General features: G+C 37.0%; 1 protein-coding gene across 1 annotated transcript in view; it reads right to left on the reverse strand.

Moving 5' to 3' along the window:
* The window catches only part of LOC103607569 (uncharacterized protein C6orf10-like), a gene marked incomplete at its 3' end in the record, with an annotated part of 71,125 nt that extends 54,992 nt beyond the window's left edge, over positions 1-16,133 (reverse strand). Inside the window, exons 1-2 of the mRNA XM_008592061.1 lie at positions 15,956-16,133; positions 13,467-13,487 (exon numbers count right to left, since the gene is read on the reverse strand). Coding sequence (XP_008590283.1) covers positions 13,467-13,487; positions 15,956-16,133 — 199 coding nt within the window. The remainder of the gene's footprint in view (positions 1-13,466; positions 13,488-15,955) is intronic.
* Positions 16,134-21,430: the final 5,297 nt, after the last annotated feature.

Raw genomic sequence — 21,430 nt, forward strand, 5'->3', positions numbered from 1 at the left:
AGACTTCCTAACATTCAATGGAAAATAAAGTATAAAAGAAGGACAATGTCACTCAGAAAAAAAAAAAAAAACCAAAATCAAAAAGTTGAGCTTTCATAACAATAAAGAATTCCTAAAGATCAATAACCTGATCGATAAATGAGTAAAGCAAATGAACAAACAATTCATATAAGGTGAACTAGTGACTAAACCCATGAGAAGATAATCAATTTCAGGAATGAGCAGGGAAATGCAAGTTAAAAAAATCTTACACTTATCCAAGTGGCAATAATATGAAAGTATGACAAAATCTGGGTTGTTATTAATGCAGGGAAATAGGGAACTTTTATGTATTTTAGTGTGCCTTCTATGTAACTACTATGGATCTCGACTGAATAATTAGTAAAATAAAAAATATACACAAATTACATAAATATTTATATGCAATATGATTCATTAATTCCACTTCAGGATATGTACCCTGGATAAATGGTTTTCCATCTACTTCAGGATAATCTTTGCAGCATTATTTGTGATAACAGAAATTACAAACATTGAGAATGCATCAGTAGGGGAAATAATAGAAAAAATATTGTATATTCATAAATTGGAATATTATTGAACAATTAAAGTGCATAACCTGGATTTCTATATATTTCAATATCATGGTTTGGAGGCAAAATGCAAGTTGTAATGATACTTTCAGAATTATGCCATTTTAGTAAAATTTTAAAAATAACATAAAAAGCAATACTATATTTTGTTCAGTGATAGGTAAAGATTATATGGATATATGAAAATACACTTATAAGATTTATAATACATTTGTAAGTCTTTGGGAAAAGGGGAGTGGAATTGGTCTAGGGATGGGGACAAAAGGAATTTCAACATTATCTGTAATTTGAGAAATGTGACAAAATATCAGTTGTCACATCTAGGATGTGGATATACAAATGTTAATTATTTTTGTACTTTATTTTTAAAACTTCTTTAAAAGAAAAAAAGAACAAATACAGAAACAACAGGGCTTGCAAACCAGATGACAGTAAAATTGAAAGAAAGCCACAAAGGCCTTACCTAGGGAGTTGGCTGATGACGCTAAAACACACACACAGAAAAACAGGAGGTGAATCATCAGAATTTGGATCCCTAACCTTTGCATATCAGCCTCAGTCATTGTCACCTCTTCTAAGGCCCAGAGAGACATTACTGACCTGGTCATGGGTACTGGAGGCCACCCCCACCAGCTATCTCTTATCCTTTCAATCTCTAAAAAGGGATTAATTTTTAGTAGACCGATGCTATTCCTATAAAACTTTGTGCCTTGCATTTTCTTTGTCCTCATTCCTCCCTCCCTTCTTTCCCTCTTTCCTTCTCTCCCGTCTCTTTATCTTTATCACTTCTCTTTTCTCTCACTCATCATTTCCTCTCTTTTTTTTTCTTTCCTTCTAGTCAATTTGGAAACTTGCTTGTTACTGACAGGTCATTCTAAACCAGTACTAGGAGACTTTATCTATTGCTCAGTATTCACATGAACTGATAGGATTTCTCTTTTCTCTAAAGCATTTACAATCTAGGGAAATGTTACTACTGGGAAACAAGTTTTTGTTGAGAAATGAGAGAATACTTACTGTAATCTCTTTGGGATCCCTCTGAAAACACAAACAAAACAAAGAAAAGTTAAGTCCCTGGTTTGGGGCTGCATCCATCTGGAGGAAGGAGCAACTTTCCATAATGTACACCAAAGCAACCTGTAGGCTAGTGGAGGCCTTGGACAGGCAAGGGGGGATTTTTGGTGGTTCACCTTTGACAGGGTTGTACATAGACATTAAAAAATAAAACAAAGAGTGCCCACCAGAGTGACTAGCATACAATAGGTGTTGAGTACATGTTACTTCTCTTCCTTTCCTATTGTGCATAGTTTCATTTTGCTTATCTGTGTACCTTTAAATTCTTTACATTGAGGTAGCTTCTTGCACTGTTACTGAGGAGGTTTGCTAACCACAAAACAGGAAATGTAAATGACAGCAGTAAACAATAGCAGCATTTCTTTGTGCTCTTGGAATTTTATTGCACAGGTCATACCCTAATGTGATGAATTTCCAGGGATTTATTCATTGCTTTCTTAACATTTATTTTAAGAAAGGCACATTGAGTGGTTAGTATTTGTGAGATCTGGGATGGTGAATTTCTCTTGAGTAGTCAGATTATTTTTTCTTTTTTTCAGCTTGATTGATGTATAATTGATATAAAAATTATATATATTCAAGGTATACAGTGTGATGTTCTGATATATGTATACATCGTGAAATGATTGCCACAATCACGCTAATTAACATATCTATCACTTTTATTTTTCTTTTTGGGATGAGAATACTTAAGGTGTACCCTCTTAGCAAATTTTAAGTATACAATACATATTATTAACTATAGTCACTGTGCTGTACATGGGGTCTGCAGAACTTATTCATTTTATAACTGCAAGTTTGTACCCTTTGACCAACATCTGCTCCTTTCTGCCACACTGCATCCTCTGGTAATCACGCTTCTACTCTCTGTTTCTCTTGAGTTCAACTCTTTTAGGTTCTACACGTACTCATATGTGAAATCATGCAGTATTTGTCTTTCACTTAGTATAAGGTCTTCCAGGTTCGTTCAAGTTGTCACAAATGGTAGGATTTCCTTCTTTTCTTAAGGCTGAATAATATTCCACTGTATGTAAAAACACCAATTTTCTTTATCCATCTACCAATGGACACTTAGGTTTAGTCATCTATTGATGGACACTTAGGTTGTTCCCATATCTTGGCTATTGTGGATAATGTTGCAGTGAACATAGGAATGCAAATATCTCTTTGAGATAATGATTTTATTTCTTTTAACTGTATACCCAAAAGTGGCATTGCTGAATCATATGGTAGTTCTATTTTTAATTTTTTGGAGAAACCATCATACTGTTTTCCATAATGGCTGTACCAATTTACATTCCTAACAACAGTGTACAAGGGTTCCCTTTCTCTACATCCTCACCAATGCTTGTGATATAGTTTGGATATGTTTGTCCCTCCAAAGCTCATTATAACCTAATCCCCACTGTGACAGTGTTGAGGGTGGAAAATCCAGTTATGGCGATTGAAAGGTGGGGCCTTTGGATGGTGATTAGATTGTGAGGACTGTGCCCTAGTGAATGGGTTGATCCTTTCACTGAGTAATAAGTTGATGGTTTAACAGGTGGTAATGGGTGTGGTTCTGATGACTTTAAAAGGAGAGCAAGTGAGGAGGTTAGTGTCTCTCTCTCTTGCTCAAGCCGTTCACCATGTGATACCCTGTTACTGTAGTGCTACCACCAAGAACAAGGCCCTCACCACACGTGTTCCCTAGACATTAGACTTCCCAGCCTCTGAAACTGTAAGCAATAAATATTGTTTCTCTGAAAATTACCCAGTTTTAATTATTTCTATTATAATCAGTGGAAACAGGCGAATACAACTTGTTATCTCTTACTTTTTTATACATCCTAATTGGTGTGAAGTGATATCTTATTGTGGTTTAGATTTGCATTTCTCTGATGATTAGTGATGTTGAACACCTTTTCATATACTAATTGGCCATTTGTATGTCTTCTTTGGAAAAATGTCTATTTGGGTGCTTTGCCCATTTTTTAATCAGGTAATTTGTTTTCTTGCTATTGAGTTTATAAGATCCTTGTACAGTTAGGATATTAACTCCTTATTGAATATATGGTTTGCAGATACTTTCTCCCATTCCATGAGCTGGCATTTCACTTTGTTGATTGTTTTCTTTGCTATGGAGAAGGTTTTTGTTTGATAACATCCCACTTATTTATTTTTGCTTTTATTGCTGTGCTTATGGTGTCAGATACAAAAAATCATTGCCAAGACCAATGTCATGGAGGTTTTCCCCTGTTTTCTTACAGGAATTTTATGTTTTCAAGTCTTATATTTAAGTCTTTAATCAATGTTGAGTTGATTTTTGTGTATGATGTATGATAATGGCCAATTTCATTTTTTTTTTTTTTTGCATATGAATATCCAGTTTTCCCAGTACCATTTATGGAAGATACTATCCTTTTTCTATTGTGTATTCTTGGCATCTTTGTTGAACATTAGTTAATCATATCTGTGTGAGTTTATTTCTTGCTTTTATATTTTGTTCCATTGGTCTGTATGTCTGATTTTAGGCCAGTATTGTTCTGTTTTGATTACTATATCTTTGTGGTATATTTTGAAGTCATGTAGTGTGATGCCTCCAGCTTTGTTGTTCTTGTTCAAGCTTGTTTTGGCTATTAGAGGTCTTTTTTGGTTCTATATGAATTTCAGGACTTTTATTCTGTTTTGGTGAAAAATACCATTGAAATTTTGATAGAGATTGTGTTGAATCTTTAGATCACTTTGGGTAGCATGGACAATTTAACAATGATAATTCTTTCAATCCATTAACATGGAATATATTTCCATATATTTGTATTTTCTTCAATTTTTTTCATCCTCTACAATGAGAACTACAAACCACTTCTGAAAGAAATTAAAGAAGACACAAAAAGGTAGAAAGATATTCCATGCTCTTGGATTGGAAGAATTAACATTGTAAAAATGTTTATACTGCCCAAAGTGATTTACAGATTCAAAGCAATCCCCATCAAAATACTAATGATATTCTTCCCAGAAATGGAAAAAATAATCTTACCTTTCATATGGAAAAACAAAAGACCCCAAATAGCCAAAGAAATATGGAGTGAAAAAAACTAAATAAATAAAGCTGGAGGCATAACACTACCTGACTTCAAATTATATTACAAAGCTATTGTAACCCAAAAAGCATAGTACTGGTATAAAAATAGACATTCAGACCAGTGGAGTAGAATTGAGAACCCAGAAATCACCCCTCAGGCTTATAGACATCTGATGTTGGACAAAGGCAACAAAAATCTTTATTGGGGAAAAGACTGCCCCTTCAACAAGTGGTGCTGGGAAAACTGGATATCCATATGCAGAAGAATGAAACTAGATATGCATCTCTCATCAATGTTTTCTTATTTTCAGTGAACAAATCTTTGACTTCCTTGGTTAAATTTACTCACAAGTATTTAATTTTTTTGTAGCTATTGTAAATGAGATTTTCTGGATTTATTTTTTGGATAGCTTGTTGTTAGTGTATAGAAATGCTACTAAATTTTGTATGTTGATTTTGTATCCTGCAATTTTACTGAATGAATTTATTAGTTCTAACAGTTTTCTGATGGGTCTTTGGGGATTTCTATATACTATTATATCATCAGCAAACAGACAATTTTAATTCTTTCTTTCTGATTTGGATGCCTGTGTATTAGTCTGTTTCTGTTTTCTATAACAGAATACCTGAAACTGGGTAATTTATAAAGAAGTGAAGTTTATTTCTTACAGTTCTGGAGGTTGGGAAGTCCAAAGTCCAGGGAACACATCTGATGGGGGCCTTCTTGGGGGTGCTGACTCTCCATGGCAATGCAGGGTGTCACATGGAGAATGACCTCAGCAAGAGAGAGCTAACCTTTTTGCTCACTCTCCTTATAAAGCCATCATAATCATGCCCATGACGACACATTAAACCATCAATGGATTAATCCATTGTAAGTGTGCAATCCTTACAATCTAATCATTTTTCAAAAGATCCACCTCTAAAATACCATAATTGGATTTACCACCCTCTTATCATTCTTACAATGGAGATTAACTTTCCAATGCATGAACCTCTGGGGGACACATTAGACTGAGATAGCACTTCGCATTTCTTTCTCTTGCCTTAGTGTTCTGGCCAGGGCTACCAGTACTATGTTGAATAGAAGTGGTAAGAGTGGGCATCCTTGTCTTGTTCCTGATCATAAAGGAAAATCTTTCAGTTTTTCACCATTGAATATAAGAGGTCTCCAAAAAGTTCATGGAAAATGCATATTGTGAAAAAAATAATGCATGGATTTCAAATTTTTTTGCTCCAAAATAAACTTGTGCTAACTTGTTATAACATGTATGAACAAGATCTAGTTTGAAGCACTAAGAAGAATAAAATGTCAGTTTGAAAAAAGCCCCTATCAGAGCAACATGAATTCTTCTAAAATTGAAGTAAAGACAAGCATCAAATTTATGGTGAAGCTCATAGTAATCAAAATAGCATGGCACTGGCACAAAAACAGACACATAGACCAATGGAACAGAATAGGGAACCCAGAAATAAATCCATGTACCTACAGCCAACTGACTTTTGACAAAGGACTCAAGAACATACGTTGGAGAAAGGATAGTCTCTTTAATACATGGTGCTGGGAAAATTGGAGATTCATACTCAGAAGAATGAAACTAGACACCTATCTCTCACCATATACCAAAATCAACTAAAAATGGATTAAAGACTTAAATGTAAAACCTGAAACTATAAAACTTCTAGAAGAAAACATAGGGGAAATACTTGAGGATATAGGTCTGGGCAAAGATTTTATGAATATGAATGATACTTCAAAATCATGGAACAAAAGCAAATGTTAACAAATGAGATTTTATAAAACTAAAAAGCTTCTGTACAGCAAAGGACACAATCAGCAGAGTGAAAAGAAAACCTGCAGAATGGGAGAAAATGTTCCCTTAGCATCACTAATCATCAGAGAAATGCAAATCAAAACCACATTGAGATATCATCTGACCCCAATTAGAATGCCTGTTATCAAAAAGACAGAAAATAAAAAATGCTGGCAAGGATGTGGAGAAAGGGGAACTCTTATAAATTGTTGGTGGGAATGTAAATTAGTACAGTCATTATTGAAAACAGTATGGAGATTTCTGAAACAACTACAGATAGAACTACCGTATGATCCAGCAATCCCACTACTGGATATGTACCCAAAGGAATGGAAATCAACAAGTTGAAAGGATACCTGCACTCCCGTGTTTATCGTGGCTCTATTCACTAACCAAGAATTGAAGCCAAACCTAAATGTCCTTTAGCAGATGATTGGATAAAGAAAACGTGGTATATATACACAATGGAATACTACTCAGCCATAAAAAAGAACAAAATTCTGCCATTTGCAGCAACACGGATGAGCTTGGAGAAAATTATGTTAAGTGAAATAAGCCAGGCACAGTGAGAGAAATACATGTTCTCACTCATATGTGGAAGCTAAAAAGTTGATCTCATAGAAGTAGAGAGTAGAATAGTGTTTACTGGATACCAGTGTGGGGAAGCGGGAGGAGGGATGGCAAGAGAATGGTCAGTGGCTGCAAAATAGTAGAGAGATGGGAATAATGGGGTCTAGTGTTCTATAGTAATAAAGGGAGACTTCAGTTAACAACAAAGTACTGTGTATCTTTGGATAGCTAGTCGAGATGATGCCGAATGTTCTTAACACAAAGAAGTGACAAATACTTGAGGTGATGGGTATTCTAAGTACCCTGTACGATCACTGCACACAGTATGAATGTACCCAAATATCATATTGTTTTCCATAAATACGCACAATTATCATGGGTCAGTTAAGAAAAATAATTGAAAAGGGAGAGGAAAAAAGAGAGAGAATAGAATAGTGTTTATCAGAGGAAGGGAAAGGGGTGGGGTCCAAGGAAAGGTTGGTAGACTGGTACAAAGTTACAGTGAGATAGGAAGGATGAGTTCTGGTGCTGTAGGGTGATGATAGCTAATAACATTGTATTGTATATTTCAAGATAGCCAGGAAAAAGGATCTTGAAAGTTGTAACTACAAAGAAATGACATTGAGATGATAGATACGCTAACTGTTCTGATTAGATCATTATACAATATATGCAAGTATCGAAATAACAAACTGTACACCTCACAAGCAATGAAGGAAATAAAAAAATTTATGTATGGTGAAGCTTGAGTAGGAGAGTGGTGAAATTGTTGATGCTTTATGAAAAGTTTATGGGGACAATGCCCCCCAAAGTTGGTAGTTTACAAAGGGATAATTCGTTTTAAGAAGGCACAAATAATGTTGAAGATGAAGCCCACAGAAGACCATCCACATTAATTTGAGAGGAAAGAATTAATCTTATTCACGACGTAATTGAAGAGGACTGATGGTTAACAGCAGAAAGGACAGCCAACACCACAGACATCTCAATTGGCTCAGCTTGCACAATTCGACTAAAAAGTTAAAGTTCAGCAAAGTTATCACTCAATAGGTGCTAAAACTGTTTTGCCCACATCAGCTGCAGACAAGACCAGAGTTTTCAATGAAAATTTGAAACAAGTGGGATCAAGATCCTGAAGCATTTCTTTGGCTTTACCAGTGTGATCCTGAAGACAAAGAATAATCACAGCTATGGCTGTGAAGAGGTGGAAGTGGGAGAGTCAAAACAAAAGTGGACTGGTCAGGAGCAAAGGTCCTGGCAACATTCTTGGGGATGCTCAAGGCATTTTGCTTGTTGACTTTCTGGAGGACCAAAGAACAATAACATCTTCTTATCATGAGAGTGTTTGGAGAAAGGCAGTCAAAGCCTTAACAGAAAAACACCTGGGAAAATTTCACCAGAGTCCTTCACCACCACAATGCTCCTGCTCATTTCTCTCATCAAACAGGGGTAATTTTGTAAGAGTTTTGATGGGAAATCATTAGGCATCCAACTTACGGTCTTGATTTGGCTCCTTCTGACTATTTCTCTTTCCTAATCTTAAAAAATCTTTAAAGGGCACTCATTTTTTCTTCAGTTAATAATGTAAGAAAAGCTACACTGACATAGTTAAAATCCCAGGAACTTCAGTTCTTTAGGGATAGACTAAATGGCTGGTATCACTGCTTACAGAAGTATCTTGAACTTGACGGATCTTATGTTGAGAAATAAAGTTTATATTTTTTATTTTTATCTTTTAATACTATTATTCCATGAATTTTTGGGAGTCCTATTATATGATGTGAGTTGTGGTCTTTGTCACACATGGTCTTCATTATATTGAGGTACTGTCCTTCTATACATAATTTGCTGAGAGTTTTTATCATGAAAGGATGTTAAATTCTGGAAATGCCTTTTCTGCATCTATTGAGATGGTAATATAATTTTTCCCCTTCACTTTCTGTCACTTATATTGATTTGTGTGATTTGAACCATTCTTACAGCCCAGGAGTAAGAATGAGTGATCGTGATTTATGATCATTTTACTGAGCTATTGAATTTGGTTTCCTAGTATTTGGTTGAGAATTTTTGCATCTATGTTCATCAGGGATACCGGCCATCAATTTTCTTTTCATGTAGTGTCATTTCCTGGATTTGGTATCAGGATAATGCTGGCCTGGTAAAATGAGTTTGGAAGTGTTCCTTCCTCCTCTTCAATTCTTTGGAAGAGTCTGAGAAGGATTGGTATTAATTCCTTATTAAATGTTTGGTAGAATTTACCTGTGCAGCTGTATAGTTGTGGGCTTTTCTTTAATGGGAGATTTTAAATTCCTGATTCAATCTCCTTACTCATTGTAGGTCTGTTCATATTTTCTACTTCTTTACAATTCAGTGTTGGGAGGTTGTGTGTACCTAGGAATTTATCCATTTTCCTAGGTTCTCCTATTTGTTGGTGTATAATTTGCTCATTGTAGTCTCTTATGATCCCTTGTATTTGTGTGGTATCAGTCATAAAATCTCCTTTCCATTTCTGATTCTATTTAAGTCCTTTCTTTTTTTTCTTAGTGCAGCTGAAAGTTTGTCCATTTTATCTTTTTAAAAACCAACTCTTAGTGCTGTTGATAGTTCCTATTGCTTTTCTAATCTCTATTTCATTTATTTCTGCTCTGAATTTTGTAATTGTCTTCTATTCACTAACTTTGGGTTTTTTTTTTCTAGTTCCTTAAGATATAACATTGGGATTTTGAGATCTTGTTTTTCTTCTGGCAAATACTTATTTCTATAAACTTTCCTCTTAGAACCACTTTTGCTATATCTTATCAGTTTTGGTATATTGTGCTTCCATTTTTGTTTATTTTGGATATTTTATAATATCCCTTATGATTTCTTCTTCTTTGACCCTTGGTTGTTCAGGAGGGTGTTGTTTTATTTCCACATGCTTATGAATTTTCCAGTTTTCCACCTGTTATTGATATCTAGTTTTATACCATTGTGATCAGAAAAGATACTTAACATGATTTCAGTCTTGTTAATTTTATAGTCTCTTCTGGCTTCTTTTGTTTTCCATTTGTGTGGAATGTATTTTTCCATTCCTTCTCTTTCAATCTATGTGTGTCCTTAAAGCTGAAGTGTCTCTTGTAGGTAGTTTATAGCTGGGTCTTGTTTTTAATTCATTTAGCCACTCTGTATTTTGATTAGAGAATTTAATCCATTTACATTCTAGGTAATTATCCATAGGTAAGTACTATAGCTATTTTGTTGATTGCTTTCTGGCTGTTTGTAGATCCTTCATTCCCTTCTTCATTTCTTACTGTCTTACTTTGTGATTTGATGATTTTCTGTAGTGATCTCCTTTGATTTCTTTCTCTTTCTATTTTGTATATCTAATGTAGGTTTTTCATTTGTGGTTACCATAAGGCTTTCGTAAAACATCTTATAATTTCAATAGTCTATTTTAAGTTGATAACAACTTAACTTTGCATACTAAATTTTACATTTTTGTTCTCTTCCACCTATTTTATATTTTTGTTGACTAAATTTACATCTTTTTATATTATATATATCCATTAACAAATCATTGTAGCTATAGTTATTCTTTAATACTTTCATTTTAACTTTCATACTGGCATTATAGAGCAGTGGTTATCAGATACTGGGGAGGAGGGGAGAAAGGGAAAAGAGGGAGAGGTTGTCTAATGGATACAAAATTACAATTAGAAGGAATAAGTTCTGGTGTTTTATTGCACAGTAGGGTGACTATGGTTAACAGGTAAGTTTTGTATATTACATAATAGCTAGAGGAGAGTCTTTTGGATGTTTTTGCCACAAAGAAATGATAAATGCATGAGGTGATGGATACATTAACTACCCTTACCTGATCATTATACAACAAATATATGTATCAAAACATGAGATTGTACCCCAGAACTTGCTTTAGCATTCTTTTGTATGGCAGGTCTCCTGGTGTTAAACTCCCTCAGCTTTTGTTTATCTGGGAAAATCTTTATCTCTCCCTCATTTTTGAAGGACAGCTTTGCAGGGTGAAGTACTCTTGGTTGGCAGTTTTTTTCTTTCAGCACATTAAATATATCATCCCACTCTCTCCTGCCTATAAAATATCTGCTTAGAAATGCAGATTGCCTTTTTGATGTTCTCTTGTGATTTGCTTCTTTTCTCTTGCTTCTTTTCATATTCATTCTTCATCTTTGATTGTTGACAGTTTGATAAAATGTCTTGGTGAAGTCTTCTTTGGATTGAATCTGACCAAAGAAATTTATACCTGTATATTCATCTCTCTCCCCAGATTTGGGAATTTTTCAGTCATTATGCCTTTAAATAAGCATTTGCCCTATTTTCTTTCTCTTTTCCTTCTGAGACTCTCATTATGCAAAAGTTAATTCTCTTGATGGTATCACATAAATTTTGTAGGCTCTCTTCATTCCTTTTTATTGTTTTTTTCACCCCCTCCTCTGACTGGATAATTTAAAATGCTGTCTTTAACTTCACTTTTTTTTTTTTTTACTTGACCCATGTGCTATTGAAGCTCTCTATTGCTTTTTTAACTTCACTCATATTTTTCAGCTCCAAAATTTCTGTGATTCTTTTTGTGCTTTCTTTTCTTTGTTGAAGTTCTCCTTTTGTTCATATTGTTTTTCTGATTTCATTAAATTGTTTATGGGACTGCACCCTTTTTCTACGCAAAAACAACAGATGGCCTAAACGGATAAAAGGTGGACCACAAGGGAAGTTAAGGGGGAGGGCTAAGCATAGAGAGGCAAGGCATGTGCACATTTGACCTTTTCAAGGATTGGCCTAAGCTTGAAAATCCCCGCCTGCTAAGCATATAAATATGATCTTTTGTGTTACAATAAATGTAACTGCCTGACAGAACCCCCGCTGCATGTGTATGTGTTTGTTCCCTATCTGGGAGAGCAGTGGCATGCTCACCCATCTCTTGGAATCTCTTTTTGCCCCACATCTTGGGGGTAGAAAAGGGCAATCCCTTTGGCTCCAACCCTCTAGGGAAAGGAAAAACCTGTTGGGGTCCTGTGCGGCCACTGGAGACACCCAACAATTGTTTACCTGTGTTCTCTTGTACCTTTATGAGCTTCCTTAAAACAATTATTTTGAATTCTTTGTCAGGCAATTTGCAGATTTCTTTTCAGGCAAATCACCATTTTGGGGGTGGTGGTGGTTACTGTAGTATTATTGTGTTGCTTTGGTGGTGTCATGTTTTCTTGATTTTTCATGTCTTTGAAATCGTGCATTGACTTTTCATGTTTGAAGAAACAGTCACCCTGTCTAGTATTTATTGACCATCTTTGGGAGAGGAATACTTTTACCAAAGGCATGGCTAGGGGTTTGAGGCTCTCTCACACCTTTTCTATGGATGCACCTTCTTTACAGCTCTTATTCCCTCTTGGGTGGTATTTTTTAAGATGTGTGTCTTCTCTTGATTTTGCAAAGCTAGACCATACCCTGAGAGTCTCCCATTTGTATTCCCTAGGGTGGTGCCCTAGAATCCTCAAGTTTGTGTACCTTCTCTCAATCCCACAGAGCAGAGCCAACTGCGTGAGATGCTTCCACTTGCTATTTATGGGAGCACAATCAGGGAGCCAGGCTGGGTTGGGGGGGATGAGGTGCATGGAATGTTTGGAGTGCTTGTGGGCCAGTTCATGTGGCTCATGGGTAGGTTTCTTGATGGAGTCTATAGATCACTGAGTGAGTTCTGTGGGCTCTTTTCCCAGCCTCTGTCAACCACTCAGCCATGCTAATCACCTTAGTATTCAAGGTGGGGTAAGAAAGATATGGACCTGTTGGGCAGCATCCTGCATGGCGGGGGGAGGTTGGAAGTCACTCACTACTCTTTTGCTTTTTGCTATGGGAGAAATTGTGGGTCAAAGGTACCTCTCTTGGCATTAAGTTGTGCCACCTTGTGGGAGGGGTAATGCAAGTAAAGTGAAAGTGTTCTTCTTACCCTCTTTCATGCATCTATTCTAGGATTTTATAATCCAACATTGTGTTGGAACTTCTCCACTGGACTCCTAGGCTCCTACAAAAGTACTCTTATCTGTGGATAGTTGTCTAAATCACTGCTTCTGTGGAAGATGACAGTACAAATCCCCTATTCTGCCGTCTTGCTGATGTCACTCTCTAGATTACTTTTGTTAACTGATTAGGAGGTGGATAGGAGAGAAAATGGATAGCATCAGGGAGAATGGTGCCTCATAATACAAAGGTGAACATTTGTGAACATTTTTGGAATAATCTACATGGTACTTTGATTTCTTGTCATTTTACAGCCCCTCATGTTATGGCAGAAAGAAAAATTAATGTTCCTTTAATTTTATCGTAATCTCTAAATATACTTACCTTGGTCATCATATGAACTTTCTAGAGGATTGAAGAAAAAATAAAAGATTCTTAATTTCTCGTGGACAGAACTTCTGTATTAATTTATTAGCAATCCAATGTCTAATTTATTTACCACTTTCTGTTGAATATGCATGTCGGAGTCCTAAAAGAAAAGATGAAAACAATGGGATTCTACCTTGACAAGTATGTCTGCATTATTTTCTTATTAGATGAAAATCTGTTTACCTTTTCCTCTTTTAGATCTCTGAGAAGAAAAATCTTTGGGGAAAGAAGAAAAAAAGAACAGATTACTTTGCCAACAGCTCATCAAGAGATAAATTTATCATTAGTCTAAATTCAACTACTAAGAGATTTGCTACTTTCCCAGATATTCCCATTTTCTTTGGGTTCCATTTCAGAAAAGAAAGAGAGGATGCCATGGCCCTTTGCTACTCACCCTTGTTCATGGCAGATGAATCAAAGAGTTAAGAAGCAGAGAAATGGACCAAGAGTTCAAGAGTGAGGCATGGACAGCCAGCAGAGTGACCAAGCCACGTCTTCTTTTCTTTCTTCACTTCTTGGGGATCTGTATGCTTCTAGTATGTGTGTGTGTTCATTTGTATATGTATGTATGTGTGTGTGTGTAATTATTTCCACATCTGTAGCCCTATAACTTCATAGTTATTGTTTGGTTGGTGGGCCTAATATGGACAATTTTAGGGGCCTCTCGCAGGAATGAGATGGCTCTAGTGGTTCTTCATGAGTTCTGAAGATAGAAGTGGTCAGAGGGAGAGCAGAGGGCACATCCATGAGCAGACCAAGTGAGTGGATGTTGAGAGAGATCGGCGAGGGCTGGGGTATGAGGATTAAGGACAGCTGTGGTGCATTAAAATCAGTGGTATGGGGCCGGCCCCGTGGCTCACTCGGGAGAGTGTGGCGCTGGGAGCACAGCGGAGCTCCCGCTGCGGGTTCGGATCCTATATAGGGATGACCTGTGCGCTGGCTGAGCGCTGTGCGGGCGACACCAAGCCAAGGGTTGCGATCCCCTTACCGGTCACAAAAAAGACAAAAAAAAAAAAAAAATCAGCGGTATGTGCGTGTCTCTGCAAAAATTAGACAGTGCCTTGTAGTCCTCTCATAATCATCAAATTTCTGGAGAAGTTTTATTTTAAATAAGCTCTATAATTATATATATATATACACACACACACACACACACACACACACACACACACACAAATGCACATTGTGCATTTTTTCTCACAAAAGGGATACTGAGAGGAAACCATAGGTCCCTAGTGACAGATATTTCCCCTTCCTAAGAATATTTTAAAAAATTCATTTCCAGTTCTTGTTTACCCCAAGATCTTAGATTGTTTCTCTCTGAAACAATTTCCTGGATGTTTAAAATGAGGATCCGGTATGTAATTCACATGTTGCCATGAAGATTAAATGCAATAGTACATGTAAAATAAACAAAACTTGCTATCCTCATTTTAGAAGATAAAATTGATGCTCAAAAAGATTGAGACTAGCTAAGGAAGGAGTTGGATATTAAACCCAGATTTTGTGACTCTGAATATAGTACTAATATCTGTACACCATACTACCCCCACTTGATTTAAGACAAAAAATGATGTTATTCTGAATTTAACTATTTACTATTAATAAAGTTATGGGGCCGAGCCCGTGGCACACTCGGGAGAGTGCGGCGCTGGGAGCGCAGCAGCGCTCCTGCCACGGGTTCAGATCCTATATAGGGATGACCGGTGCGCTCACAGCACTCACTGGCTGAGCGCAGTGCAGCCGGTCTCAAAAAGGACAAAAAAAAAAAAAAAAGTTATGACCTGTCCCCCAAATCAAGACATATGGTCTGACATGAATGAGGAATAATGATAAAGTTTATGTGAAGTAAAACTTCTCCAGAAATTTGTTATGAAGCGTCCATAAGTCACTGTCTACTTTTTTTCAGGGACACACACACACCACTAATTTCAATGTATATATATTTTATTTGTATATGTGTTTGTATTTTGCATTTTTATACATATTTGTGTATGCATATGTATTAAATGTATATGTAATATAGACAGATTAATACACGGTTGGATATTATAACAGCAAAAGATGTGCTGACTTAACAAGTCATTTTTAAAGTTCTAATAATTCATTCCTTTATTAATTCTCTAGTAACTTCTAACCTATTTACCTCTACTATCCTCATAGTCCAGAAGCCCAGTACCTAGAGGAAAAAGGAGAGAGAGCGCCATGATTTTACTACTTGACTATTAGTGGGGCTTAATTTAAAAATTACATTAGCTCCGTGAGCCAATGTAAACATGAACCCCCAGTGGTGAGCAATGATGTGAATTAATTTACTTTGCAGCAGCTAAAGATCGTGCATACGTAGCAGGGGCAGACAATGATAAGTGACTGTGCCAGTCACCATTTTCATAATATTAACCTGGCTAAATGATAATTAGAAGGAACTTCGAGGTTGCTTTTACCTCTTGATGCTCTGGCACCTAGCTCCTGTGTTTCCCCTCTAACCAATGCTGAGCTATCTTTCTTAGCAACCTCGGCATCTCTCCAGATCTTGTCATGGAAAGTCTGCTTCACCTCTTCACATCTCAACTTGGTGCTATTCTTCACAATCATAATCACCTTAGCTGTGTTCACGCTCATCATTACTGGCTACGTGAGATTCTTCTGTCCAGCTACCTTACCGAGGCACCCTTTGCTACCAGACTCTTAGGTCTTCTGCTGAATCACGTGCTCCACTGTCTGAGGAGTCTGCTATTTCCATGGTTTGGTATCTTTATGCTGCTCTCAGACCGCAGGAAACATCCGAAGGGAGCCTCAGAATCATGTAGGCCTACATACTACTAATTCATTCTTCCAACTCCAGTTTGGCATTCAGTGCTGCCCAGAAATCTCTGGTTGATTGCTCCCAGTAACTTAGAAGTCAGCTCATGGAATGATGCACTATGCAACGTGCTGGAAACACAGTGGTCAACATGACAGACTCTGTTCCTGCCATATGAAAATTCCATAAATACTTAGTATATTTCTTTTTCTCATAGGTATAAGTACTTACTTTGTTCTGAACTGTATCTGGAGACATACATTTCTGTGGAAGAATTAGGCAAAAATGTTTATTAGCTACTTGTGAGAGGTGTTCTTCTCGTGACTCAACTGTCCTCATCTTAAACTGCTTCTTTGTTCCCAGGGTGGTCCTCCTGATGTAAGCATTACTGGTTCTCACCTCTTTTCAGCATCACCAGCCATCCCTGTTCTATTGTTTTCACACCACTTATTCTCTGAGGGCTAACAGGCATTGAGAATGGCAGATAGGAAAGGAACGTAGATGATTAGAAAGGAATGGGAAAGTTATCCAGAAAACTCCTGGAAAGAGGGACCTTATGGCATAGAAATAAGACTTTACTTTTCTGAACCCCATCTCTGTTTCATTGACAGGAGCTACTTTATGTTTGTTTTTTCTTATCATCTTTGCATATTACGTCATTAAAGTCTTCAATTCTTTCTGTATAATACTAGATATTGCTATCTACTAGTATACTGTATTCTTTCTTTTTTCTTTTTTTACAAGTAATTTCCCTTGGAGCTCATATCGTTTTCTTTTAAAGTGTTTTTATTAATCTTGCTAAGCTCTATCTGTGATTTTTTTGGTTGACATTATTGATGATGTAAGCTTTGGGAGTTTAAAAGTGCAGGGGGAACCACTATTAGGCCAGAGATCTTTGACTCATGCATTGAAACAGATTCCCAGAATAAAAGCAAAGTCTCTAGCTATCTGACAAGTAGAGACAAACTCAGACTGAACCTTGGCACCCCTCCCTCTGTGAGTTCCACAGGGAATCTTCATTTTGACTCATTCTTACTCACCGTTTTGCTTGTGTCGTGTCCATCTTGTTATTAAAATAGCCAGAATGGCAAGTCCCAGTAGAGTCAGGATGACAGCCAGAGTTATCTCTGAAACAAAAACTCACTTTAGCATGCTTATTTAGACCAGGCCCATTATCAGAGATAATGTCTGGTCACCTCTTACTGTGCACCAAGTAGACTTTTTTTCTCTCTCTTTTTTGCTGCTTCAGCTCCTTGCCCCTGCCCATTTCTTAGCTCTTCTATGGGTCCTTTTGGTCATATACTAATTACCTCAGATGCTGTGTATGCTTGATTTAGAATGGGCAGTCTGACATATTTTCTCCTCAGTTGTACTCCTTATTCCCCAGGCGGAAGGTTAGAGGGGATCAGTGATATGCAAAGCAATCCACTGGATATGAGAAAAAATATTAGAACTTCTACTTTTATGTAATTGTATCTCATACCTTTAAAATTTGTAGATTTTTGTTTTAAAATGTACATTTTGTTTTAAAATGTGCATACATATATATATATATTCCCTATATATGCATATTAATAAATGTGATGAACATTTATTAATATGCACATATAGGGAATTCATACTCAAAAAGTTTTACATGGGTGGGTGATCAAAAAAACTTTGGAGGTCCCTGACTGGAGGAAGCTCACTGAAGGTGGTTATATTAATGAAAGACATAGCAGGGGACAGAAATTTCTTATTATTGAGAAAGACCTTTCAGTCATCATCCACCAAGCCCCTCATGATAAGACGGCTATTTGTGAGGTTTGTTACTGTGGTTGATAGGAGAAGGCATGCTGGGACTGCCTAATCTGTGTTTATGTGTTATTGATTTGCATTCAGTCGATATAAGATAGAGTCTTGCAGTCATAGGAGAGAAAAAACTTGGACAACTTTGTATGGTTATGAAGAACAGTTGCTATGAAGGCTGTGGGAGAAGGTAAAAGAAGGGAGAGAGAGAGAGAGAGATATTAAGGCTACTTCAAAAAGACTAGGTGAATCCACCTTAAGATGTAATAACATACCTCCAATCAGGGCTGATTAGGCACATGTCTACTTAGTCTTTTAGGTATTTGGCCATGTGAGAAAATGCTTATGCCAAATCAACCTTCAGAGACTTGCTACTCATGTACCACTAAAGTGAACAGAAAATAGTCAGTCTGGCCTCTGTTATGCCAGTCAATTTTTTGACTAATGTAATAACCCTCAGGAGTGGAAGGGATAACTAGGTGGTGTGCTCAGATTAAGCGTCTGGAGAGCAGTTCTCCCTTTGGACTTTAAAATGCTCTGGCTGTAGAGCAGTGAGAAGATGGCCCACCCCACTGATGAGAAAAGTAAGAGGAAGTCATTATTTCTCAGAGTTGAGACAGATCATGGGGTGAACAGTGCTATAGGAAAGGAGATAATGGGCTAAGGAATTTTTCTAGTGCTGTGGCAGATGGTTATTTTCTTTGGTCAGTTCAAACCTTAGAAGCCAAAGGGGAAACCAGCACTACCACTCTAGAACTGAGTGGACTGAGGGCTGTCTCCCCCAGGCTCTCAGAAGAATCAATGAGAGTGAAAGGAAGGATATTGAATTTGAAGAGGAAGCAGGGGAGGCAGGTAAAGCAGTTGCGCCAGAGCTCCTCCGAGAAGACGCCTGAGCCAGCAGAGTGAGGGAAGCCTCAGAGAGGGCATCGGTCCATACCCAAGACTGCCATTTTTCAGGTACTGTCTTCGGTTGGTTCCATGTCATCTGGATTTCTTTGTCAGAGGGAGATTAAGAAAAAATGAACAACTCAAGCTCAGTGTTTCTGAGCAGTATGAACTTGGGTGTCAGGGAGGCCCTTGTAGACAAGGGGTTGCTGAGGAATTGTGTGGCTCAGGTTGATCAGACCTAAGCAAACTGTGGGAGTATGGCTTATGAAGGTTCTGGAATCTGTGTCATAACAAAGACTTAGAACTTCAGAGAGGCAAGAGGAAAGTAAGAGGAGGACCAAGAAGCTGGGAATGAAGTTTTTGGAAGACCTTGTACTTATATAGGATTTTTTTGGAAGACCTTGTACTTATATAGGATAGTGGAAGGGAACTCACTCTATCTGGGCTTTAGAATAATTTCTAATTTTTCAGAGATTTTGAGGCCAGAGATTGTGTCTCATTCATCTTTATAACTCTTGAGATAGGGAGCCGTTTTTGGAAGACCTTGTACTTATATAGGATAGTGGAAGGGAACTCACTCTATCTGGGCTTTAGAATAATTTCTAATTTTCCAGAGATTTTGAGGCCAGAGATTGTGTCTCATTCATCTTTATAACTCTTGAGATAGGGAGCCATCCACAGAATAGGCATTGGATAAATAGTTGATGTTTAAAAAGAGGGGCCCCTGGAACAAATGAAGGTGAACTAAAGAAGCCAAGTTGTTGGACTTAGCAAGGAGAAGTCAGGGGGTCTGTGGTGCCAGGAGAGAGATAAACACCTTTTATTGAGTGTCTATTAACTACAAGGCTCTGTAGTAGGTACTTTACCAGCACAAACTCATTTAATCAATCCCCAATAACCCTCAGAATTTAATCCTTCAAGATGGAGAGATTGTTGTCACCAAGCAACAAATGGCAGAGTTTCTGATTCCAAAGCCCACATTATATTCACAAAGCCACGTTTTGTTTTGATCTTCGAGGCCTGCTGTCCGTGGTGGTGTTTCCTAGGGTAAGCAGTCAGCCTCTGGGAGAGGACAGTGATGTCCTCTAGTTTTGGCATGTTCTACCTGCCAGGTCTGGGGGCAGTTCTGGATTACTTTGTTTGTTTTTTTTTTAAGTCAACCTTGATGGTTAAAATCCTCATTTGGTCTATTTTTATGGTCTAGGTTGATGAGGGAGGAATCGTTTAAATTTTACATGTATAAATTTAAATTACTAGGATTTCAATAATCACTCCACGTTTTAATTCTGTTGAGATGTATCTATTGACACAGATTCATTCTTAAGTTAGATTACAAAGTTATTAGAGCTATTGCAAGTCCAATAGCCAATTACAATGATTAATTATCTAATTTTGAGTATGTTAATTGCATGCCATAATAGAATTATTAGAATTTAGATGCCTAACATCTTATGAAATAGATTAGTACCTCAGCCTGGTTTCTGAATTGCAGCTCTCTCACTATAAACTAAATGTAAATTGGTTGAAAAATTCTAATGGAAGAAACATGATAATTCTATCATATTACCAACATAACCACCACTACTATCATTGTAAAACCCAAACCCAAATCCAAACTAAACCAACAAAACAAAATACTCCCTGTGATAGTTAATTTTATGTTAACTTGGCTAGGCTATGGTGCCCAGTTGTTTGGTTAAACACTATCTAGGTATTGCTGTAAAGGCATTTTTTAGATGTGATAAGCATTTACAATCAGACTTTAAATTTGATTTAAGTAAAGCAAATTACCCTCCATAAAGTGGATGGACCTCATCCAATCTGTTGAAGGCCTTGAAAGCAAAGACTGAGGTTTCTGCCTCAAGACTGCACTGAAGAAACCCTACATGAGTTTCCATCCTGCCTGGCCTGCTTGTGGATTTCATACTTAAGACTACAGTATCAGCTATTACCTGAATTTACCGTCTGCTGGTCCATCCTACAGATCTCAGACTTGCCAGGCTCCACAATCATGTGAGCCAATTATTTAAAATCATCTCTGTATATACATCCTATTAGTTCTGTTTCTCTGGAGAACCCTGACTAACACATCCCTTTGCTAAATACCTAATTGTTGGCAATACAACACAGTGTGTGTGTACTAAAAAACTACCTGTGGGCCCTCTGTATTGCCCAGAGGGAAATTTGATCTATTTTAGAAAACTGACCACATACAATAAGAATTCTAGCTACTAAAAAGGAGAAAGAAATAATGTGTAAAGAGTTCACATATGTAACTTTCCATGGATTTGACTTGATGGAGGTTAAAGTTTAAGAAAGGTAGAGTAATGAATTGCAAGCATCTTCTTGGTCCATACACCAAGTTTGCCTAGAACTGATAAGCAATACAGATTAAAGTCGTACTTGACCTTTCACACAGACATTTGGATAAGATGAGAAA

Source organism: Galeopterus variegatus, unplaced genomic scaffold, assembly GCF_000696425.1.
Source record: "Galeopterus variegatus unplaced genomic scaffold, G_variegatus-3.0.2 Scaffold7545, whole genome shotgun sequence".
Taxonomy (NCBI): Eukaryota; Metazoa; Chordata; class Mammalia; order Dermoptera; family Cynocephalidae; genus Galeopterus; species Galeopterus variegatus.